The following is a 24,511-nucleotide window of genomic DNA, read 5'->3' as shown; positions in this document are numbered from 1 at the left end:
TGGTGGGAATGGGCTGGAGGAAGGGGTCGGCATTGAGGGGGGAGGAAGAGGGCACAGCAGAAAGCTTGGCAACCAAGCCCAGGGATCCAGGCTGCATGGGGCTTTAAGTGTAGACACCACCACTTATGGATGCTCAACTTAGAACAGGTTACATCCCAAGAAACCTATCACACTGAAAAGACCATGAAGAGCTGGGCGTGGTGGCGCATGCCTATAATCCCAGCGGCTCAGGAGGCTAAGGCAGGAGGATCATGAGTTCAAAACCAACCTCAGCAAGGCGCAGAGCAACTCAGTGAGATCCTGCGTCTAAATCAAATACAAAATAGGGCTGGGGAGGTGGCTCAGTGTCAAGTGCCCAAGTTCAATCTCTGGCACCCCCCAACAAAAAAAAGAAGACCACAAATTGAAAATGCATCTACCACACCTGACCTACCAGACACAGCACAACGCACTGTGGAGCAGCAGTGGTGTCCCTCAGCGGGGAGCTGCCGCTCACTGCCCTGCCCGGCAGCAGGTTTGACGTCCGTATCACCGATTACTAGCTCAGGAAAAGATCAGAACTGAAGTGTGGTGTCTCCTTGAACATGTATCACTTTTGGACCATCCTAAGTCAAAGAAAGTTGAAAGTTGGGGGCCATCTGTAGTAACCCAAAGTCATTTGCTTCATGTGTTAGAACCCTGTGGGATTTTGAAATGGATGTAAAGATGCTCTCTAGGCTTGGAAGAGGTAGGAGGTTATTCTCACATTTCTGTGGTACTTTAATAGTCCTGGCCCTCCTGGCCACTAAGGATTACAGAGCACTGTGGTGAGACTAAGGTGGCCTTCGATGCCTTGTGGATCGGGACTTAAATCCGGTCTCTGCTCTTGGGTGTGAAGTGAGCACATCACTTCCTGTTTCTCACCTGTTAAATGGGGGTGATAATAAGTCACCTCTTGTCTTCTGCCAGGCCCCACTTTCAGGTCTTTGCATTTCTGAATTCATTTAATCATTTATCTCCGTTTTACAAATGAGGAATCCAAGAAGAAAAGGGATCTGAAACTTCTCTCTCAAAGATTATCATACGTGAAGCTGTGGTTCGAGCCCGGTTCTGATTCATTTGTGCTCTTAACTGCTTCTCTAAAGGGTACTTGGATGGATAAGCAAGGCCAAACTCCCTGATCATTGGTAGATTCTCAGTAGGTTTTGGCCCCCAATTCTACAGAGGCCAAGACATGTACATGAGTAAGAGCCTTGCTGGCAGCTGTACCCAGTCCCCACACAGGCCCAAGGAACACCAACTCTGGCAAGTGACCTGGCTCTGGATACCCATGCTTTCTCTAACTTGGACAACTGAAGATACTCTAGCTATTTACGATGCTTAGTGATGAAAATGCTATCAGCCTAATTTATTAACTAGTTGAGGAGGCTTAACTAGCATTCAAAGTCCATTGAGAATAGATGCCCAGGTCCCAAAAAGAAGTGGTCACACAGTCTTTAGTTCATTTTAAAAATAGTCTGGGAGTTTTCTTTTCCTACTTACAAGTTCAAGTTTCTAGAATCAGTGGCATGTCAGCCTGCCCTCCCCAAATGAGTTCACTCAGGAATGCTGGCAGACTCTCGTCAGGGTGACTTCAACCTTCCTCAGCAAGCTAAGAGTGGCAAGTACAGCAGTGTGTATTTTTGTGTGGCATCGTCAGGCACCAATATTAAACTCAGTACAGTCATGAGAAATTCAGCTCAGGGACTCTAAAGTCAGCGTGCTCATTTGAGTTCCAAGGTCTCAGGCCTTTCTCTCCCTTTTCAAAAAATCTAGCACATCTCCACATTCTGGGACCATGGCACACAAAGAACTATCTTCTGCCCTAGTGAATCCTGAGTACATCTGGCCCCTAACCCCAGAGGTTTCTAGGAACCCAGTCTGGGAAGGAAGATAAACCTTGTCCCAGTCTAGTTTGGTGACTCAGAGGTATGACATAAAGATGATCCCAAGGCTCTCAGAGCACATTTCCAATCCCCGTGACCTAGACTCCACAGAACTTTGGCAATTGTGGAAACTGGCTTCCCTGTGCACTTGTGAACCATCCCGGTCAGCCCCATGGGGAGGCCAGAGAGCAGCCCCAGTCCAGGTGGGCAAAATGCTGCCCAGTGGCACCTCAGCCATTGGCTAGTGGCCTGAAAGTGTGTGGCAGGCACATGCCATTACCTGAGTCCACAATCCTGGGTCTTCCCAGGTTCCAGGTGTAACTGGAAAAGCGATCAAGCTTCACACTCTCAAGAGTTGGAGGGGTAGAGACATTAGGAGTCCCAGATCCAGCTAGTGAGTGTCGACCATTGATTCTGACTACAGCCAGGGACAGAAAATCTTGATGCCACCACCCTTTACAATGTTTTAGAAATCACACACACAAAACTGAGTTATATAATTACTTTATTTCCCCTTTTTTCAAATGTAACATTATAGTTGTCCAACATACAGATATGACTATAGCTCCTTACATCTTATTCTATCTAAAAGTTAGATATTTGAACTCTGAGATGAAAATCATCCCATTACAATGGCAACATTTCTGAAAAATGGATTTCATATTTGTGTGATGGGAAATCGACTCCCCATCTACCCCACCCCCCCAAAAGACTCCTCAGTTCAGAGCTACAGAAAGACAGCTCACAACCACAGTTAACACATGGTGCCCATGCACAGTGGGGACCCAAAACAATAAGCGATGGGGTTAAACTTCTGAAACAAGCAACTTCTTATTTATACAGAGTAAGAATACAGAAGAAAAGCTTCATTTTCCTTTTAGCCCTTTTATTAGTGTTTTGCCTCCACCCAAGTTACTGTGTACGGAACACCTACAAAAAAATAAAAACCACCTGACTTAAAGTCCCTGAAATGCATGCAACTTAAAACTCCCTAAAGCACACACAACAGTGCCAAGTCTCCAAGTCTGATTCTTGTCTAATGGGGACTATGGTGCGGCTGCTGGGGGGCCAGCTGAGTCCGTCATGCTGCCGGGGTTTGGAGCTGCTGCTTCTTTGGCTTCTGGCTGCTGGGTTGCAGTTTGGGCTTCTTCATTTCCAGCACTTTTCTTCCCCTTGTCTACTGCTGTGGTACCCACCCCCATGATCTCCTGCAGTGGTGGATCGGTTTCAAGGTTGCTGGGCTGGAATTCATAGACCTGGACTTGACCTGGGACGTCGATTGCTTTCTGCTCAAGTTTTTCCAAGATGGTCTGAACCTTCCTGACACCATCTCTCCTGGCCTGACGTACATCAGCTCGTCCTTCAGGGTCCACAGAATCCAGGGCCAGCAGCTCTTTGGTCAGATACTCTTCAATCATCAGGTACTTTTTGTCAGTCTTCTTGCCTTCAAAGTTGTCCACAGCTTGCTCCAGCCCTTGCACCTTCTCCAGGATGGCTTCCACTTTAAGCACACCTGGATGTTTTGGGGCAACCTCAGCCTCTCCTGGTTTGGGGGGTGTGACTTCTGTAGGTGCAGGGCTGGGGGCTGCCTTCTCTTCTGCAGCCACATTCTTGGGGGAAGAGGGGACAGCAGAAGGGGCAGGGCTGGGAACTGGAGAAGGGGAAGGACAAGGAATTGGAGCAGAGGGAACCTTTACTTCCACCTTCTCAGAGGCAGGAGGCGGCTTCTGGGTAACAGGTTTAGAATCCGCCTCCTTGCGGATCACTTGAATTGGGATGTGTCCAGGAAGGAGATCCGGTCCAGTTGGGCCTGGCTTACTTTCTGGTTTGTTTTCAGGTGGGGCAACAGGTGGGGATTCTCGATGGGTCATGGGCTGCTGAAAAACAGAGAAAAGATACAGAGGTATTTAAAATAACTGGCTAAAAGTCATAGGTAGTTGTTTGTAGCTAGTATCAATTAGAAGGAAAAAAACAACTATTTTTCTTGGTTAAGTTTAACCATATAAAAGATTTTCAAAGTCAACAAACAGCTTAAATAAACACGTGGTATTAATCATGTATCTGACCAAACTATTCTCCAACCTTCCACTAGTCACTCTGGGCTATTTGTCTGTTACACCTCACGTGCGCTGGAGGTGACAAGTCTTATGGCAAGGAAAAGAAAACCAATATAATTTTCAAAAATGAGAATAGCAAAACCTAATGCTAACTGCTAAGCAGGGTTTGCTCAGTGATACCAACTCAGGATGCAGACAGGAAGTGGCTGCCTTGGTCTGCCTCCTTACCATGTGCTCCCTACTCCCGGGTGACCTTTTCATCTCCTATTCCAGGAAAGGAATGATCTTCTGCTTTTTCAGACCTATGACAACCTAGTGGTTTCTGCCCAAATTAAGGTATTTTGTGAGAATAAGCAAGATACTCAAAATAGTTAACTCTAGAAGAATCCTGCTTTAGCACATCTGTGCCAGAGCCTAAAGCTCAGCTGAGTTGTGGTACCTCCCAGGCAGAACTCAGGCTGTGCACTCTTTCTTATGACTATAGTTGACAGCTATTATTTTTTAAAAAATGAACGATGCTCAAAACAGGAATACTGTGGCTCTTCTAGTATATAAATGAAAATCTAAAACCTGTTTAAAAATCTCATATGCTCCAGTTTCATCAATGGGGAAATAAATGTTGGATTATTCTATTTCTGAACTATTGCCAACTTAAAATCTTAATTCTACTTTTATGTTCAGTTAGATTAATTTTTGAAAGCCTCCAAAAAATATTCTTTGAACAAGCTATAAAAAAGGAGGTCATAGCCAGGTACAGTGGCACACACCTGTAATCCCAGCAACTTGGGAGGATGAGGCAGGAGTATTGCAAGCCTGGACAACTTATTGAGACACCACCTCAAAATAAAAAATAAAAGGGACTAGGGATGTAGCTTAGTGGTAAAGTGCCCCTGGGTTCAATTCCTAGTACCAAAAAAAAAAAAAAAAAAAAAAAGATAGGGAGATCACTATGATCAATGTAAAAATAGGATTAAGTACCATTTCACTAATTATGGATCTAATGTGATAAAGCCATCTCAACACCAGCATCCTTTTTTGACTGAATCTCTGGCCAAACTTTGGTCCTTACTACTCATGCACCTACCACATGGCCCTCTTTGGGTTTTTAAAGGCAGTGGTAGTCTGTGTAACTAGTGACTTCAGCAAAACTTAGGAGAAGATGTCCTATGGCTGGTGATCCTTAAAAATGTCAAGGTCATCAAAGCATCAAAGTCTGAGGAACTCTTCTAGAGATTGGATGATGCTACCGCAGAACTCCCTGAATCCAGGCTGGTCTTCTATGGCTAGCAATGTCTTTTTTTTTTTTTTTTTTAGAAAAATATCTGCTGAAGTATTCAGGAATAGAGGGATGACATTTGCAACTAACTCTCAGACAGTTAACATATGTAGTTAACGTACGTAGAGAGAAGCAACGACAAAACAAATACAGAAAAATGTTAACTGATTGTGTGAAGGGTACATGGAACTTCTTTTTGAGTCTTGTAACACTTCTCTGTAAGGTTGATATTATTTCCACATTAAAGAAAAAAAACATCAAAAAAATTTTTTAAATGAGGGTGCTCTCTCCGTTCCAGGGCCCTGGACAGTGTCATTATTTATAGGAAAAGGATAACTCACATTCATTCACAGGGAGCTTCCTTTTAATTCAGCTGCTCAAGCTGCAGCCAGAGGGACCTTGGCTGCTGATGTTCTGCTGCTAGGCTGCTCAGTCTCAATGACTTTCTCCTCCTCCCTGACTCAACACCCCTGCTCCACTAGATGACAAGCAAGTTGATGTCCAGAGCCTTCACCAGGCCAGGATGGCTTTCCACCCACTACGGCTGGCTGATGCATCAGCCAGGGACCAAAGCACCTGACCAAAAACTAAAGGTATCAGACACAGTTCCTGTCATAAGGCTCAGAGCTTACACAGAAGATGAACACTTTAAAAGGCACAGAATAGGGTTGGGGCTGTAGCTCAGTGGCAGAGCATTTGCCTAACATGTGTGAGACACTGGGTTCGATCCTCAGCACCACATAAAAATAAACAAAAGCATTCCTGTCCATTTACAACTACAAAAAAGAAAAAAAAAAGAAGAAAAAAGAAAAAGGCAAAGAATAATCACCTGATATACCATAAAGGGCTCATGGAAGGCACCATCAGAAAGATGAGCAGGTACCACAGAGAAAACAAGATTGACTGGTCTCTTGGGAGGCAGTAGGTGGGGAGAGGGCCTGGGACTGTATAGAGGGACTTGCACAGTGGAGAAGGGGACAGCTGATCTAATCAGGCTGTGAGAGTATGGACAGGGGTGTGGTGGGCATTAAGAAACCTGGTCTCAGGTACGAGGGTGACAGCATAGGTCTCCTAAGACAGCCAGAGTGGGAAATGATCAGCTGAAAAGAGCGGCGAGGCCACAGCCCTTGTCCTACATTTCTGCTGAGGACCAGCGAGCCTCACTTTTCTCCTGTTGTGCCCAAGTTAACAAGGCGGGAGCCCACAGTACCCACAGAGCTCCTAGCCCCTGGATGGAGACATGCCTCCACCGCAGCAGTCTGCTAAGAACCGACTTCCCATACCTGGGGCCTGTCAACCACGGTGTGCACACGGATGGGCGATGGGGAGTGCACTGGTGTGCTGCTTCTGGCTGGCGAGCCCTCCCGGCTGGACACACCCCGCACTGGTGACCTGAAAGGGGAGGCTGCTCTCACAGGTCGGGGCTCCCACTCATCACCCTGGATCTTGTGATACACGGGCTGGTGGGTCTGGTATTCACCCTGCTGAGCTGGGTAGTGGGTCTTCTGGGCTTGGTGGAGAGAGGGCTGGGCAGCCGGCCGGGCCACATTCTGCTCATGTATCACTGGGATGGGGATGTAGCCCCGAGGCAGCTGGTGGCTGCCTAGGCTGCTCCTGCCAGAGGAGGGCAGGCTGGCCGAGGAAGATGAGGAGGAGCAGTCGGAGGCCGCTGGAGACTGGGACCGCTGTAAGAGACAAAGGGCAGAGGGTGTGGCCCCAGGAATGATCCCACAGCCCTGGCACACCAACCTTTCATTGTGCACCTACTCAAAGCAACACACTTCCCAACACTTTCCATACAGAAATGTTTCTATTTTCAAACTGGGGTGTTAAGGGCTGAGAGGTGGCCCAGTGAAAGACCGAGTGCTCAGCAGGCACGGGGCCTAGGTGCAGTCCCCAGCCCTACACAGTAGCATTAAGACTGAGAGCTTCGGAATAAAGGGGCCTGGGTTCAAATTCTTACTAGCTCAATAGCTTTCTCAGCATCATCTGAAATACAGATAAAGCACCCCATATATATACACTGGCCTGTCCTGACCAGTAAGTAAAATCATCTGTGCATACACATGGCGCGCACAGGAGTGCCCCATCCACGGTGCTGGCTGCCCTCCTCCACCCTTCGCTACTCATCTAGGGAGGGTGACAGCTGGGAGCTTCATGTGTCCCCTGTGAGGCCTGGGGCAAGCCAGGCCCCTTTCTCTTCTGGGCCACCTTCTATTCATCTAGAAAATGAGGAGGCCTTTTCCCTGCGTTGGTCTCTAAGGGCCTTATTAGCTTAAATTTGCCAAGATTTCTCTGATGTGTCGCTTTGATTTTTACAGCAAACACATTGCACACATAGGTGTTTCCAAGGAAAGAAAGAACCTCATGGGACCCCCCACTATGACTTTTTACCCCCATGCAGGTGGTAGAGCTGAACAGAGCTCAGAGGCCATCATGACTCTGGGTACAGACAGGAAGTGAGGATTTGTGCTCAAGAACAGTGCCAGTGGACACAAGGGGATGATCTGCAGTCAAAAGACAAAAAGGGCCTAGTGCTCAGGAGGCCTACTAGGTCCACTGGCCCACAAATCCCCACCAAGGATTAGATTGACAACTATTCTTCAGCTGTTGTTGCCCTGAATCCACCAACATACCCTGAAGTGAAGGGCTCTGGGCTGAACCTATCTTTGGGCTGCTGCCTTTCTCATTCCTTATCTGGCTTTCCTTGTACACTGCGGGATGCTCTGGGGACAGGTACGCAGTCCTGTTTTCATTCTCTACATAGTTCTGAGCTGTTGATATTTATCCATAAGTACTGAACTAGACCAAAATAATACATAGCTCTTTCTGAAACAGAGAAGCCCAGTGCAAATAAGGTACATCAGAATTAGGAGCCAGGAGGCCAGTCTTCAGGGTATCAGCTCGGCTGCTCTCTCCTTTACGCATCTGGACCAAGCAGTTTATAGTTCACCATCTTGGTCCCATTCCTTAATTACAAAAATAAGTCATGAGACTCCTGCCCTGGGCACTTAAAAAAACACCTGTGAAATGCTGGGGGGACTGGGGTCCGCAACCATCTTTGCTTGGGGGGCTGCTGATACTACAGACCAGGCCCTAATGCCTGCCCATTAAAAGTGCCTGGCCCAGGTGGGGGGGGGGGCAGGCCTCTCCTTACCTCAGGTCCATGGGAGGCTGGGGGCTGAGCTGCTGCAGCTGCTGCCACTTGTCCACACTGTTTGTCTGGCTGGGTGGCTTCTGGCATGCTCCGAAGAGGTGACTGGGACCTCTGAGGGGCAGCTGCGGCTGCCTCAGTTCTGAATCGCTGAGCCCCAGGCTGGGGATAGGCATGGAAAGGGTATGTCTGCCGGTTCTCAGCCCCTTCGTGGAGGACGGGAATGGGAATGTAGCCTGGTCGGAGCTGGGGGTACACAGGGTGACCTTCCCTTGTGGGAAGTAGCCTGGAGCCCTCCCGGGAAGGGCCATTGGCAGAGGACGATGTTTCCTAGAATGAACAGAAGAGAAACAGACTCATGAGAAAACAGAAAGAAAATACCCCTGAAGAGGAAATTGGTACAGAGCCCTCTCTCGACTTGGGTCCCCAGCTCAGCCAGAGAGTCTGGCTGCTCCACAGTCCCCTGCTTCTGTTGAACATCCCCTCTCCTTCAGAGGCTGCTGTGTGGCCAGGCGAAAGCAGAGGAGCCAAGGTAACTGCTGAGCACAAGGGAAGCACCAATTTCCCAAACTGGTAAGACAGGTTTCTTTTCTGGGTAACAATGGGGAGGCAGTATATGCAGGAGAGCTTGACTGTCCCCTAAACCTTCAGATAGGAAGGTGATCTCCCAGGAACAAGACTCATCTCCAACTACCAAATTACAGCAAGACTCTCAGCTTCCAAAAAAGGTCCAAGTTTCCCAGCTGTACCAGGTTTATACTGGACCCAAACACAGACACAGTTTAGAAACTTTCAGAGAGAAGTAGGGTGGCGGTAGTGGTGCTGCCTCTTCAGAAATGCTGTTAGTACAAGCTACAAGGGAGGCACTCAAGATCACAAACAGCACAGAAAGGGAGTGAAACCCAGGGATTAATTGTGCTAGTCTTATGATGCCAACAGACAGTCTTTGCCTAGTCAAGCTTTAGTCAGACTCCTGAACCTTCTCCCAGGCCCATCTGTGCACTTGTAAAATCTAGTTTTAGCAAAAGAACTCTCTATACATGGTTACCAAACCCCCTCCTCCACGTCTGATCATCTCATTATCTGATAAGGTTCCTGTCTCCATCATCCCCAGGTGATTTCTGATCACCTGGAGGGCTGTAGCAAGAACGCTGTCACAGGTTAGTAGAATGTAAGCCAGAATCTCTCTTAGGCCTCGATGTTTCTTTCTTTTTAGTCATCTTCCATCCAGTGACCCTCACACTGCTCCTTGGCTATAAAGTCCCCACTTGCCCATGCGGTGCTGGGAGTCGGGCTCATCTGCCCCCCACCTGCAGAACTCCATTGCAGTGATCCCTACTCCTAGTCCAGTGGTCTGCAATAAAGTTTTCCTTACCATGCTTTAACAAGTATCACAGAATAATTTTTTTCTTTAACAGAACAAGGCCTACTTGAACTAGGAGAGTTGGGGTCCCTCTCTTCTGTCCTCCCATGAAGTTCTCTCTTCAGTGGCTTGGCTATTTTGGGACCCTTGAGAAGGCCAAGTTCCAGATGTACCACAGAGAAAGATCTTATTTCAGACAACAAGGCTGGGCAGCCACTCACTGGGTGATGCCACCTCTCACCAAGCAGAGGCTGCGTAACACAGCTACCAACCATCTCCCAGGCATGAAGAGCCTTCTCCAGAGGAGGGGAGCCACTGATGTGTGTCACATGTACATATCCGAGTAGGTCAGGTATTAAGGAGAGAGGGCCTTGCTTAAGGAAGCAGCTCTCTGAATGGCAAACAGGCAGAAGACTAAAAACCTATGAGCTTTCGGGGTATATTTTCTATTGCTCAGAGTTGGTCAAAAGCAAGAACAGATCCTGAGGGCTGATGTATGCTTTGAGGGAAGAGACCATTAATTCTGCAACGTTTCCATGATGTTTCTATTTATGTAGAGGCTTGGACACCAGGTGGCTGGCCCTGGGATTTAGCCCTTTCAAGCCCATCAACTGCTTCTCTCCTGCTGAGACCTTGCCCCAGGGAGGGCCTCCAAAACACAGGAAAGGCAAGGGTTGTCACTGTGTCCTTGGGGATATAGGCAGACAGGCACTTGGCACTCTCAGATTAGAATGACCACGTGCTAGGGCAGGAACATTATTTTAGCCTGCTTAACTCCCAGGTCACCCAAGAGCAGGGACAGCATCCAGACCTCACATTCAGAAGCTGGTTCTTGCTATGAGACGGGCACCATAGAGAGTCACCTAGAGGTGCTGCAGGAATCCTTCGCTACTCAGTGTTGAGTCCTAACAGTCCTTTTGGGCAGTCTGTCCACTAAATGGAGCAGCTTTCCTTCCAGCCGAAATCAGAAGCCCACCCAAGTCCTCTGATGTGGTCTTTGCTAGCTGACTGGGCCCACTGCTTCTCTAACAGTGAAACAAAAAACCTCACCCCCAGTAACCTCTGGAGGAGATGTTAGTGGCTGGGAGGGTTCTAGCTTTCTAGACTCTTTATCTTGAGGTGATAGAAATATGCTCTTTTTCTGGGTGGTGGTAAATAAGTGCACCCCTGTGTAAAAATCTATCAAACTGCACATTTTCCTAGAACCCTGAGTAGAAGACTGGAAAATGACTAAGCCATCAGGCACAAACGCAAAGGCTAAAGGGGAAGGGCGGCTGGGGCTGCTTTTCTTTATAGTCCTGAGGTCCATGGCTCCTGGACCTGGGAGAATTAGTGGCCCACTAATGTTGTTTAATAAAATGCAAATTTTGCATCAGGAAGAAGTTCCAGGCGCCCCCTCCACTCTGGTAGGGTTTTGTTTAGAAAACTATTGCTTTAGGTGACTGAAAAATCACACCAACTTCACAGAACAATCAGCAATTCCACCTGAAAGAATAAAATTAAACCAAAAGTGACACTCGCACCCACAGCAAGGCCTGTGCTGGAGTGCTCACACCACTGCCTGAGGGCCCCACTCCCAGCATTGCTAGAGTCCAGTAGCAAATGACTGATTTTTCTAAGTAAAAAGCACTGCCTGGAGACCTACAGTGCCCACTGCATTTTCATCACAATCAAGTTAAAAAAAAAAAAAAAAGAACACCCCCCTCCAAAGTGTAATATTATAATTCTCCAGAATATGACTAAAATATCTGTTTAGTCCATTAAGAGGTATTCTCAAGTTCAAGCACAATTCTAGAGACAGTCTCTTGGTTACACTAGCATCCTTCAGATATGACTCATCCCCTGCTCCAACCTGACATCAATGGGGAGAAGCCACCTTCTAAGGGGTGGGGTATGGGGGCGCTGGGTGATCACATGACAGGGACTGGGGTGCAATCACAGTCACCAAGCTGATGACTGCCCATCATCACCGAGACCTGCCTGCAGCTCAGCTCATTATCCTTATCTTTAGGTAAAAGGACATCAGGAATATACACAAAATCTAATTAGAAAATAAGTGCTCCAGGGCCTTCCACTGCTTATCTCACCACATTAATTTATAAAATGAATTAGTTAATTCTTTCCCCTTGCCTGAATATTGCATTAAAATCTTCTGAGGCTTGTCTTAGGGCAACAAATAACTCCATGAGATGGCTGGGATTGAAAGCAGGAAAAAAAATACCTCAGACAAGCCAAAATTTTGTCCTGTTAAAAACAAGACATTATTATTAGAGAAAGCCTGGGGTCAGGTTTGGAGCCCAGGCAAGCTGTTGGGCTTATCTGCTTAAGGTCACATTTGCATGACTAATTGTTTGTAACAAGTACCTGGCACTAAGGGGACAGCCAGGAGATTGGAAAGAGACTGCAGTTGGTCCTAGGTCTTGTTCCACCCAAAACCACCTGTGAAGCGAACAGCCAGCGATCCCTCCCTGGACCTTATTTTCTCAACTATGAAGAGGCTGAACACCACCCTGGCTGCAGCCCTTGTACTCCAGGAGATGGGCAAGAAGCAGGGCTTGGATGCCGGCCAGGTGTGGGTCTGGCAAGGCACAAGCTGGGTACATGCACATTCATAGGATGGCCATACAGAAGGGCTGGTCTTGACCCATCTACAACTGATCCCCCGAACACTGAACACTCTGAACCCTGAAAACAGGCTCCCTCTGTGAGGCCCAACCCCACAGCTTGGGTTCTATGGCCACAGTGCTCTTAAAAAGTGGGCTCAAGTGCTGGGGTTGTGGCTCAGTGGTAAAGCACTTGCCCTAGCGTGTGTGAGGCCCTGGATTTGATCCTTAGCACCACACAAAAATAAATAAATAAAGGTATTGTGTCCATCTACAACTAAAACATATTTAAAAAAAGTGGGTTCAATACCTACAAACCTCAGCTCCCATCACCCTGATGGGAACTGAGGGTTATAGCAGCTCCTGGGGCTGCCACAGCACTTCTGATGATAGCCCTGGAGTCTTAAAGTAGGACACGGATTCTATTAACTGGGTTTTTAGGCCAGAAGAGCCTTCACCCAGGCCAGGCGTTGAGTTCTCTAACAACACTTCAAAACTTCTAAAACAAAGCAAAGAGGTGGAGGAAAAGAGCAATCCTGGAACTCCCCCATGTAGCTAGGGCCTGGTCTCAATTTGGCAGCTTGGCTCACCTCCATCAGGCAGGAGACAGGAGCACAAAGCTTTTATGTTAAGCACAGGGCTGAGCCTCAACATGCTACCACCGCTTTCTGTTTGGTACAACGGGCCATAGGAATGAATTAAGTATTACTGTCAATTTGTTATATAAATAGTCACTTCTGTCCCTACAAGGAACTCTAAATTCTTTCAGTGTCCACCAGATTGTGATACGGGGTCTTTTCCACCACTCCCTTTGCTGGGTGGGGTAGATAAGAGAATGAGCAAATTCTGAATAATAAGCAAGGCCCACATTCCACCAAAGTTCATTCATAGGACCTCTAAGAAGGTGGAATTTTGTCCTGGGACTTCTGGTAAGACAGAGATCCGTGGTGGCCATAATCTCTGTGAGCCAGCCTGAATCAAAGCTGATGGGAGGTTTGCTCTGAAACTTGTTAATCATTTTATCCCAGGACTAATAAAATGAATGTCTCTCTATGTTTCTACTGGAGAGTATTTTTAGAAGATGAAACCAGCAGCACTCCTCCTCTTCCTCCTCCTCCTCCTCTTTCCTGTTGTACTGGGGACTGAACTTGGCCTTGCACAGGCCAGGCAAGTGCTCTATCTCTGAGCTGCATCCCTAGCCCCTAGCATTGCTTCTCTTTACAGCTGTGTCCAAATAAACAGGAATGAACAACAGAGCCCTAGTCTGCAAGCTGTCGCCCTGGGCTCCAATCCCTCCCTGCTGCTCACCAGTAAGGAGCCTGGGGCTTCTTACTACTAAGACTCAGTTTCCCCAGTTGTAAAATTCCTAACACTCTGCGAGAGGGGAGGAGGTTGAAAGACATAAGTGAAATAAAGACGTAAAAAGGCTCTGTAACTTCAAGCCACAACCTGCCCTATACAGTCATGTATCTTCACTCCATAGATAGCTATGGATAGATGCAGCTTTCTCCAGCAAGGATTAGGCCTGCTGTTTACAAAGCCCAGTTCCTCAGTGGTTCTCACCAACTAGGTAAGAAGCCTAATAGCGTTGTAGGCCATTTATCTGAGAGCCTTGAGGGCACTAATTAACAAGGATGCCATTTTTTCTGCTGAGAACTAACCTGGAAGCAAACACAGCCAAAAACCCCTCAGAAGGCCTCACCTCAGTACTCTTCCCTTTCCTTCAGGCCTGCAAGCTACTCTGGGAAAGGGCCTATACACCAACTCACTGCTGGGAACCAACAGCAGGCTGGGGCTCCCTGCACACAACCAGAGACCTGGGAGAGAAAAGGCCAGGCCAGGCAGGGGCAAGGGGCGGTCCACAGGAGGCAGAACATCTGCAAGCATCTCCTCGACCTCCCTTACCAGGGCCCACAAGCAGTCCTCAAGCCAACTATGCACACTGGCAGCTTTTGAGCGTTTCTCCAATGGGGGAGAGGTCGGGGCTCAGAGCCAAGTCTCTAGCCTCCCCACTGTCCCCACCCCCAGGAGCCCTCCTCAAGGATTCCACTTAGCAAATGTGGAAATGGATGAGGTCCAAGGTCACACAGGAAGTACACAGCCAGGCCAAGATAATCCAGCTCCTGTACTCATGGATTCAGAGAAAAATAAACACTACCTACTTCCTCTTCAAAAAAAAAAAAAAAAAAACCAGAAGAGGAGAAGGAGCAAGGCACCTTCTTTAATCCATCTAAAGCTAGGAATCACAGAGGGAAAAGTACCTGAAATCTCCATACCAGGAAGCAAGATCTACCTGAATTTAAAGAGACCTGGAAGGGACCATCCTCACACCTGGAACATTTCCACAGCCTTCTCAAGGACTTGTCCCACATCAAAAGTGGACACACTGGTTCCATCTGCTAGATACCAACCATGCAAACGTTTGTTAGGCGTCAGTGTAGGATGACAGCAGATGTGCATTTTGTACAAAATATACTTTGCCAAGAGAAAAAGAATCTCCCATTTGTAAACAGCAGCTGGGGCAAAGGGAGACCCTCTTGGACCAACAGTGAGTCCCTTAGGGAGATTCCTAGGAATTCTTCTCCCTACCCTAAACAGCTTCTCAAAGCATTCTTCGCACAACAACCACATCTTCCCCCAGGATGATGAAGACAATTAGAAAACTCCTTCTTCCATCTGTGGGGACATCTTTGCCCCTCTAAGCTGGGTGCAGGTAACAGGGTCCAAGTTATCTTGGCTCTCCCCAGCTCCCCACCTTCCTGGCACTGTCCTCAGGGCTGTGCTGGAATGTCCAAGAGACAGCCTGTCCTCAAGGAGTTGGGCTGAGTAAGGCAGGGTTCAGGGCAGCTCCGTGCAGGAATCACCATCCCCAGGCCTGTCTCAGGTGGAGGATGAGGGATTGACAGGAGCTGGAGCTGGGGGCTGGCTAAGGCTCTAGAAGGCCTAACATTCTTCATGTGACCCCCTGGCTGCATATTGCCGTCACAAGGGACACAGCAAGGCCAGGGTTCTGAGGGCTGTTTAAACACAGTTAAGGTAGAGTCAGCTCAACTTGGTGCAAAGGGGATGACAGGAGGTCTGACTTCTGAGAAGCAATACTCAGGCCCATCTGAGAGCTAAAGGTCCTATGCATAGCCACATCTACTACACGGGGCAGCCAAATGCCTATCTGCAAATACCCTCTCACCCAGCATCAAAGGCTGTGAACATCTCCAGGGACTGTGCATGTATCGATCCAGGTCCAGGCTTTGAACTAACCCCCTCCATGCAACATCTCCCTGCAGTCTCCCAACCCTGTTGGACAAGTACAGTTGCAATTCCCATTTTATAGAAGTGGGGACTGAGGCCCAGGGAGGGTGAACAATTTAACTAAGCTCTCTAGAGCGTGAGTTTGTCTGATGGTAAGCTCAGCCCTTTCACTAGCCCTTTCCTGTCACACCTCTATGCTGTGTGGTAACGTTCATGTGTGATTAACATCTCCAAACTCTTCTTTGTCTTCCTGGGGTAAATGCAGCAGGAAGGAAAGCGTTTCATCTGGCCAAGCTGGGCTGAGGTTCAGACCTGGAACATTCAGTACAAGTGTGTGCTGGGTCAGGAAGCCACTGTTCTGCTGAGTCATCGGCCCGGCCAAGACAGGGCAAGTGAGCGAGAGTAAAGACACTGGCTCAGTTCTGAGTCACCACAACCTCAAGACTGCAATGGCACCCAGCACAGGGCCTCTGGAGGGAGAAGACCCCATTCAGCAGCAACAACAGGGCCTAACCCTTTCTGCATCGGGCCCTGCACTGGGGCCTATTCCACTGACCCAGGAGGTTCAACCCAGCAGCGAAGCAGCTGCCTTCTCCTTGGCACATGCAGGTGCCTTCCTCTTCCTCTTCCCCACTATCTGGGTTTTTTAAACCATTCATTTCTTCAGTGTCCAAGAAGAAATTTTTAAATTTTGAAATAATTGCAATTCTACTTTAGTGAACACTGAAGAAGTTATTTTGAAATAGGAAAGATCTGTTCTCCAACAGGATGCTAAAGAATTTCCAGTAGAAAGTCTCACCTCAATTCACCAGAGCCCAGCTCTGTGCTGGGAGCCTTGGGCAGCCAATGTGTTTACAATAGGCTCCTGACACACAAAGGAGCAGGCTGCACTTCCAGGTCTTTCTGAACTGACAGTGAATAAGAAGTTCTGCATATGCGGCGTCTGATCTTACTGCCCACGACAAGAAAAAGAAATGAAAAAGTCTTCTTTCCCAGTGTCGCTGATCCCTAGCTGTGCAGACAGCGTCTGGCTGCTGTTGGCTCCCAGCCCCTCCCTCAGGCAGGCTGGCTGGAAGATGCTGTGTCACTGGTGGAAAATAGAGCTTCTCCAGACCCATCAGGATGGACTTGGAGAATTAACGCTGACATCCTCTACGCAGAAAACAACATTCAAAAAGTGATCACAGGGACAGGCCTCTGGGGGGACAATTAGGAGCCCAGGACAACACTGCAATGCTGAGGAACCAATGGAAGGCTTCCAGTGACACACACCCTCCACACTTCATCAGAGGCAGGCCACACAGTCAGCCATTAGTTTTTTCCAGCTCAGAGTATGAAACAGACGGCCCCAGACCCTGCAACCACCATATGAGCCCAAGGCAAAGCAGGGAGAGCCTGCTTCTCATTGGAAGGAGGTGGGACATGCTTCATGGAGGAAGGCAACGAACAGCACCCTTGTCCCTTATATGGCATTTAATTCTGTGACACGAAAACAGCAGCCCACCTCCTGAGTTAAGACTCAGGCTCAGGAAATGGGCCAATATTTCTTATCAACTGTACAAAGATGGATTCAGGGCTATTTATTACCTGGGGTTGGGCCTGGGTATGAAGCAGCCTGGCCCACTAAAGGCAACTGTGTCTGTCACTCCTGCAGGATCCTAGGTGGGGGAAAGCTATTACAGTCTTTCTGTGACCCAAGGCCAGGCAAATCCCTTCTCCAAACCTGTTTTCTCAGGCATTAAGACATACTTAAGAGCTCCTACCTCAGAGAACTGCCCTGAGGATTTAAAAAAGACAAGATCTATTAAAGTACTCATTCATATCTTGCACATAGGTATCAATATGTTGACAGACCAAGAAAAATCCATTCATCCTTTCCTAAGGAAATCTTTCTGATTAAGCTTTTCCAAGCTGCCTGGCCTCCTGAAAAGCTGCCAAGGCCCCAAGACATCTTCATAGAAATATGTGAAGACTTAGTAACACTAGATATCACACAAAGTATCACAAGTGGCAGGCGACAATGGAGAGACACCACATCTGCAGAACAACAGGATCTGGCATCTGGCCTTAGAAGTCTGGCTGAGTCTAGGTGGTGAGGAAGAAACAGACTGGGGGTGTGGAGCTGATTCACTATAGAGGGGAGCCAGGGAGGGGGGCTGGAGAGTAATAGTCACATGTGGTGGGTTCCTCGGGGCTGATCTAAACTATAGGGTCTCAGAGGTTCCTAATAAGTAGGACCTTTGTCTTCAGCTTCCGGTGTTTCAACACAGGCCTCCGAAATATTTAAGAGCAGCATTAAAATGGCAAAAGTTGAAGGAGAAAGAGCGGGTTTGTATTATGTATGGTTTCCTGTTTTGGATGGAAAACAACAGAACATCATTTTTAAATGTCAATAAAAAGTAATAAACATGCAGAGTGGTTTATATAAGGCAACTGTGTGTCATTCCAGAAATGAGGACAGTGCTAATCAAGCCTCACGGGTGGTATGAAGCTTTGTGACTCACCACCAGCCCTGATAGCATCCAACGTATAAGCCTTCCCAGCCCTGCCTAACGTCAAATGCCACCACCACTGCCACCGTCCCTGCACAGACTCTGCCCTCATAAAGGGGAATCTACTTCACAGAACAGGTACAAATTATACTCTCCGAGGTGCACTTAGTTCTTGAGTGAGCCAAACACAGGCTGTTCTTTAGAAAATGAAGGTCTTGGAGAGCCTGGCTCCCAAGATATGCGGCCACACTCTTTACCCACCCCCAACAAATCACTGATCATCCAGTAGCAAAGGCATTTGCTCAGCCATGACTGCAACTTGCTGGAAATGCGAAGGAGAGGATGGGCCACTCATCTCCTGACTGTGCTCCGAGTCTGCTAAGAGACACAACAGCTTGCAATCGATCCAGAAAGAGCAAAATGATCTCATCTTTAAGAAAATTCAGGAGGCTTTGCTGAACCTGACGCAGAATAAACAGCTCTCTCTGCTCCAATCATACTTGAAATACTTCCAATTTTCTCTGAAGGGATGTTTCTTTCACAGCACCTGAGTACAACCTGCCACATTGTGATGGCAAGTGAATGCTGGGAGGGCCAGACGGGGAGGAGTCCCTGATCTGGCTCATTTCTTCTGGGGTGTGGGGAGGTCTCAGGCCAAGAGACTGACCACCACCCCACTCTCACACTGACACCTTGCCAGACACACTCTGCTGTGAAACTGTCTTAACCCTGTCCCTACCTCTGCCCAGAGTCACACTGCAGAAGCTCAGGCACTGGGAAAGTTTCCCCAAGGAAAGTGAAGGCTAGACAATCAACTCTGCAGGCCAGACGTGAAGCAGGCACGGCTGAGGGATTCCAGGGCCCACACAGGCTTGTATCACATCCCAGCACATCCCCCATCCCCCCACCCCCATGCCAAATAGGATCAGGCCCTCGTGGCTCTCAAGCCAGTCTGGCAGAATCAGAGTCAACAGAAAGCTCTTTGGACTTAAGATTTCTGGGCACCACTCTGAGTAACTCAGATCCAACATGGGGCCCAAGTTCCTTTGGAGACTGCCAGCTGGGAACCCCAAAGATCCACAGAGCAAGAATAGCCTCGCTCTGTGAGGGAAGAGTGTCTGCCTGCCATCCAAGAAGGTATTCAAGTGACCAGAACTCAGAATACCTAGACTCTGTTTACTCATGGAGAATTGGAGAGTGTCTACAGGTGACCGTGCATCTCCAGGGGCCACAGTGATCACTAACTTCTCTGTCAGGAAAGGGGTCTGGGATCACACAAATTTGCTAGGAGATTAGTGGGAAGGCAGAAGATGCAGAAAATCAGAATCCAGGAAGACTGCTGGTGGGAGGCCCAGCTACTTATGAAGACCAGGCACAGTGGCTCACACCTATGATCCTTAGTCTAGAGAATAAGGCAGGAGAATCAAAAGTTCATGGCCAACCTCAGCAACTTAGCAAGACCCTGTCTCAAAATAACAAATAAGGGGCCAGGATTGTGGCTCAGTGGTGGAGCACTTGTGAGGCACTGGGTTTGATCCCTGCCACCACATAAAAATAATCAAACAAAATAAAGGTATTGTGTCCATCTACAACTAACAAAACATTTTAAAATAAATAAGATTGGGAGGTAGCTCAATGGTAAAGCACCCTGGGTTCAATCTTCAGTACCAAGAAAAAAACAAAAGAAGAAAAAAAAAAGGTGCTGGATGAAGCCAGTGTCTTTGCAGTCATGACACTTGCTTTTACCTGCCCCCTTGTTAAGAAAAGGGCGGGGGGAGGGGGGGCAGAAAAGACCTGCTCTAAACACTTCAGGGAAAGGTGGAGTATCAACGTGAGAGGACAGAATTTAAAACTAAATAAAATACAAAATGCTAGTCTTTTTCTTCTTTCCATGAAAGCCATCTCTGTACCAACACGGTTAGATTATAAACATCCCGAAGCAGAATCCGCCCCCAAGAGAGCTTTCTCGTTTCCATGCTCGCTGAATACTTTTTATTGACTGGCAGCATTTCTTCTCCAACATGAGGATGCTTAGAGGGTCCTCCAGTTCAGCTCCTCCAAAAGAGCCCTTTTCTTTAGAACCCAGCTCTTCTCTCATTATGCATTAGGAAACCAACTTCTAACATAAAACAACACGGAAGGATTTTTCCACTGTATTTAGTCTGGAGTAAGGTGTGATTCACGTAAGTGAAACTGCATCAGTTGCCCAGATATTCTGTGACTATCAAAGCACTGTTTTGAAAGCAATGAAACCCAGACATGAAGCAGGAGCAGCCGGGAGGATCTGGCTCTCAGACTGACGTCAGTTTTCTCCTTATGCTTTGGTACCACACCGACAAATCCCAGGTAGTCAATTTGATTAAAAAACAACAACAAAAAAAACAACTCTCTTCTTGAATTCATCATATCCACTCATCAAAATCCAAGCAAACACAGCAGAGTTGAGTGACCCAATGTGATGGGGAAGACATAAAGATGCTCAAGAATTCCATCCCACATGCTTCAGTCTTATAAAAACTCAAGCCACTTCTAACTTGTGAACAGACACTACTTGTTCTTAGTGGCTCCATACTGTTCTCTCCTTGCTATTGGTGCTACCGCTATGACCTTCAGAAACCCACTTGAACTTTCTGCATTTCTTTATCAATAACATAAAGTGTCTGAACCAAAGATCTTTAAGGAGCTTTCTTTTTTTCTTTCTTCTTTTTTTTTTTATGCTACTGTGGATTTTACCCAGGAGCACTTTATCTCTGAGCTATATACTCAGCGTTTTTTAATTTTTTTGTCTTGAGATGGAGTTTCACCAAGTTGCTAGGGGTCTTGCTAAATCATTGGGATTACGCCACCTATCCCAGAACTTTCAAGAACTTCACAATTTTCACTGTGCTGGATATGGCACACACCAGTAATTCCAGCAGCTCAAGAGACTGAGGCAGGAGGATCGCGAGTTCAAAGCCAGCCTCAGCAACTTAGTGACGCCCAGGGCAACCTACATATATATATATATATATATATATATATATATATATATATAAAGGGGAACTAGGGATGTGGCTCAGTGGTTAAGAGCCTCTGGGTTTAAACCTTAGTACTAAAAATAAATAAATAAAATTCAGAGTTAAAAAATAAAATTTTGACCATGAAAATTTCAGATCAACTCTTCCAACCCAGCTCTTCTATTTTAGTAGTTCATAGCTTCTATTTGTTGAGAACAGAAATTTTTTTCCCTTAAAAATGCTTATGAAATTCCAGTCTAATCCATCCATAGGAAGATCCCAACTTGCTGGGTAAATCTCATGTTGAAAGCAAAGTACCAGGGCTGGGGATGTGGCTCAAGCGGTAATGCGCTCACCTGGCATGCGCGGGGCGCTGGGTTCAATCCTCAGCACCACATAAAAATAAAATAAAGATGTTGTGTCCATCGAAAACTAAAAAAATCAATATTTAAAAATTCAACAAAAACAAAAAAAAAGGAAAGAAGCAATGTATGTGCTCAAACTTAATCTTCACTCTCAACAAAGGGTGCAGGCAGATTCTGACTGGCCCTGTGTCTATAGGAAGGACACCTCAAAAATATAGATCGTTGGGGGTTGGGATTGTGTTGGGATTGTGACTCAGTGGCAAAGCGCTTGCATAGCATGTGTGACGCACTGGGTTTGATTCTCAGCACCGCGTATCAATAAATAAAATAAAGGTCCACTGACTACTAAAAAAATATATTTTTAAAAAATATAGATCTTCTACATCTATGCACCCTGAAATAAGAGGGATAGAGTACAAGCTTCACCCAATAAGGGGTTGAACAGACAGACAAAAAGATATATATAATTATGCCCATCCCAGATAATTACAGCCTCTTGTTCTGATTTTTAGGAATAAATATACAATTAATCTCTTGTAAATATAAACTGCTGGATATACAATGCCTCACTCTTGGATACCTAAGTTTTATCAGTATCTTTAAGAAAAAAATAAAATGTGAGCTGGGAGTGCAGTGTTTGTCCAGTATTTGGGAGGCCCTGAGTTCTATCTGTGGCACTGGCCAAAAAATGAAGTGCCTAAAAGTGAAAGTGAAGTGGATAATACAGATCTTTTTTAAAAAATAATGGTTATTAGCTCTTAATTGCTTTTAATTTTTTCCAGACACCAGTAATAATTACTCTTTAGGTATATTTATTTTTCCAAACTTTTTACTTTGAAAAATCGCTCAAATTTATAGAAATTATTACTACATCAATGTGTTAATTATAAAATTTTAACTCTATTTTCAAATGAGCAGATTCAATCCAAAATTTTAAAATTATTTTTTAGTTGTCAATTTACTTTTTTTTTACTTTATTTATATGTGGTGCTGAGGTTCGAACCCAGTGCCTCACACACGCTAAGCAAGAGCTCTACCACTGAACTACAATCCCAGCCCTCAATCCAAATATTTATTTTCAAATTTCCTTGCTCTTCATCCCAAATTTGTATTTTCAAATTTTCATGCTCTTGAAGGTATCTCTGCATATTTGAAACTGGGGTATATATTTGCTGCATTCACAAGAGTATTGCTCTTCAGTTATTTGTGTACTGGGAACAAATCCTAAGTATTTTAATACCATAACAAGAAGGGGAGCTGGGGATTGGCTCAAGCGGTAGCGCGCTCGCCTGGCATGCGGCGGCCCGGGTTCGATCCTCAGCACCACATACAAACAAAGATGTTGTGTCCACCGAAAACCAAAAAATAAAAAAAAAACACAAAAAGGGGAATGTGTGCCATTAAAATAAAAAATAATAATAATACATATTCTCTTTCTCTCCAGTGTGAGGCAATGTGGCGAGGCAGGGGCCAACTATGAGGCAGTCAGGGATCTCTAGCACAGAAACTGCCCAGGAGTAGAGTACCTTGTGGGTTTTTTGTTTGTTTCTTTAAACAAGTGACATTAGACTACCTTATTGAAAGCAGTTTCAAACAGTAATACAGCTGTAATTTCAAATACAGAAAGAATGAAAACTAATGAAATGTATTTATGCCAGTGTCCTGAGTCACTCTATGTCTGAGACAGAGTAAAGTCAACATAACCCTCAACCAAGTTGTGGAACTAGAAGGTGAAATTCCCCCAAAGTCCCCCCCCACCCCTTGCCTGCGAGGGATTCTGGCATCCGCACAGAGGGACGATGCAAGAACCGTACAGGGTGCCGCCGATCTCCGGACGCGAGGCCGGGTGGGGAGAGAGGCCGCGGCGGGGCCTGGCCAGGGCCTCGGCTGCTGACCAGGCCGGCCGCCCCTCCCGGGGCCCAGGAGTGCGGGCAGCTCCAGCACCAGGCCCTCCGCCCCTCGAACAGGGCGAGTGGACCCAGCGTCCCCCCCGCGGGTCGCACTCCCTGGGCCAGCCCTCGGGGGCTTCTCTGGGCGCGACGCCTGTCAAGGGCGGGTCTGCAGAAGGTATTCGCCCGCGCGCAGCAGGACGCAACGGGAGCGGCGACCTACCCCTGCGTGGGGGTCGCTGTCCGCCCCGAAGGCCGTGCGTCCGCGGTGGCCTTCGCCGACCTCCGGCGGTCGGGAGCCCTGGCGTACCCCGCCGGCCCAGTCCCCCCGCCCGGCCTGCTCGCCGTCGAAGTGAGGCCGCTGGCCCGGCTCACCTTGGGACCTTGGGGGGGCACGCGCGGGTCGTTCCACGTCGTGGTGCGACTGTTGTGGTCCACGAAGAAGGGCCAGCCGGTCTGCGGGTCGATCTTGATCTCCCAGCCGGGGGGCAGGGGGTCGCGGTCACCGGCGCCGTTGCCGGACGCCATCTGCACCATGGGCGAGTGGGTGGCAGCGCTCATGCTGGGTCGGGGTCGGGCCGCAGCGGCCGCGGGACGCGGGATCGCGGGGTGCGGACACTTCGCTGCCGCCGGTGGAGCGAGAGCTCTGCGCGCCGCCGACGTGTCCGGGAAGCCGGCCCCGGGCACCTTTATGAATTAAAGGACTGGGTGACGTGGCCGGAGAGGGGTGGAAGTGTCTGGAAATAGCCTCCTCGCTGCCAAAGGGGAAGGAGGAGATAAAGGGAGGTAGCAACTGGCCGGCTAGAAACTTCTGGTCCCATCCAGAGAAGTTGGCGGCCGTGCGGGTTGGATGCGGAGCTCCGCCCTGAGTCATCGGCTATAATCGTGGCGCGGCGGGGCGGGGCCGAGCCAGGGGCGGGGCCGGGGCGGGGCTCGTATCCCCTCCCCCACCCCTTCCGGGTCCTCCCTCCCTCCCCGGAGCTGTCCCAATCGCGTCCCCGCGAAGGGATCACCCAGAGGTGGACCTGGGCGCCTGGCCGGCCCCGGGCGTCCTCTGTGCGCCCGGGAGGGTTTCGGTCTCCAGCCTCGCTGCCTCCTTCGCGCCGCGTGGGTGTTCCCGGGACGGGAGTCCGCGCGCTGCCCCTCCTCTGAATAAGATAGAA

The 24,511-nt window shown here is 47.9% G+C and overlaps 1 protein-coding gene across 2 annotated transcripts; it reads right to left on the bottom strand.

Moving 5' to 3' along the window:
* Nucleotides 1–2,392: 2,392 nt before the first annotated feature.
* On the bottom strand, nt 2,393–24,219 carry Bag3 (BAG cochaperone 3). 2 transcript variants are annotated; one of them, XM_046450397.2, is made up of 4 exons: nt 23,724–24,219; nt 8,395–8,721; nt 6,521–6,922; nt 2,393–3,778 (listed from the first exon to the last, which is right to left on the bottom strand). In XM_046450397.2, the coding sequence occupies exons 1-4, from the start codon at nt 23,907–23,909 to the stop codon at nt 2,951–2,953; spliced, it is 1,743 nt and encodes a 580-aa protein (XP_046306353.1). In that variant the 5' UTR covers nt 23,910–24,219; the 3' UTR covers nt 2,393–2,950. The 2 variants fall into 2 exon arrangements, with proteins under 2 accessions (XP_046306353.1, XP_046306352.1); XM_046450396.2 differs by having other exon boundaries at nt 2,393–3,781; nt 23,724–24,218.
* Between the last annotated feature and the right edge of the window lie 292 nt (nt 24,220–24,511).

This window comes from Marmota monax, unplaced genomic scaffold (assembly GCF_021218885.2).
Source record: "Marmota monax isolate L192 unplaced genomic scaffold, Marmota_monax_Labrador192_F-V1.1 WCK01_AAM20220418_F8-fsc00004, whole genome shotgun sequence".
Taxonomy (NCBI): domain Eukaryota; kingdom Metazoa; phylum Chordata; class Mammalia; order Rodentia; family Sciuridae; genus Marmota; species Marmota monax.
The sequence above is the reverse complement of the archived record's forward strand: the minus strand, read 5'-3'. Positions and strand labels throughout refer to the sequence as shown.

What these genes read in the sequence shown, in the direction of transcription:
- Bag3 (XM_046450396.2), bottom strand. Translation starts at nt 23,909, where the DNA reads ATGAGCGCTGCCACCCACTCGCCCATGGTGCAGATGGCGTCCGGCAAC. An exon ending in TGCCCCCCCAAGGTCCCAAG is followed by an intron (nt 8,722 to 23,723) that starts GTGAGCCGGGCC and finishes TGTTCATTCTAG; the next exon opens with GAAACATCGTCCTCTGCCAA. An exon ending in CAGCCTCCCATGGACCTGAG is followed by an intron (nt 6,923 to 8,394) that starts GTAAGGAGAGGC and finishes TGTCTCTTACAG; the next exon opens with CGGTCCCAGTCTCCAGCGGC.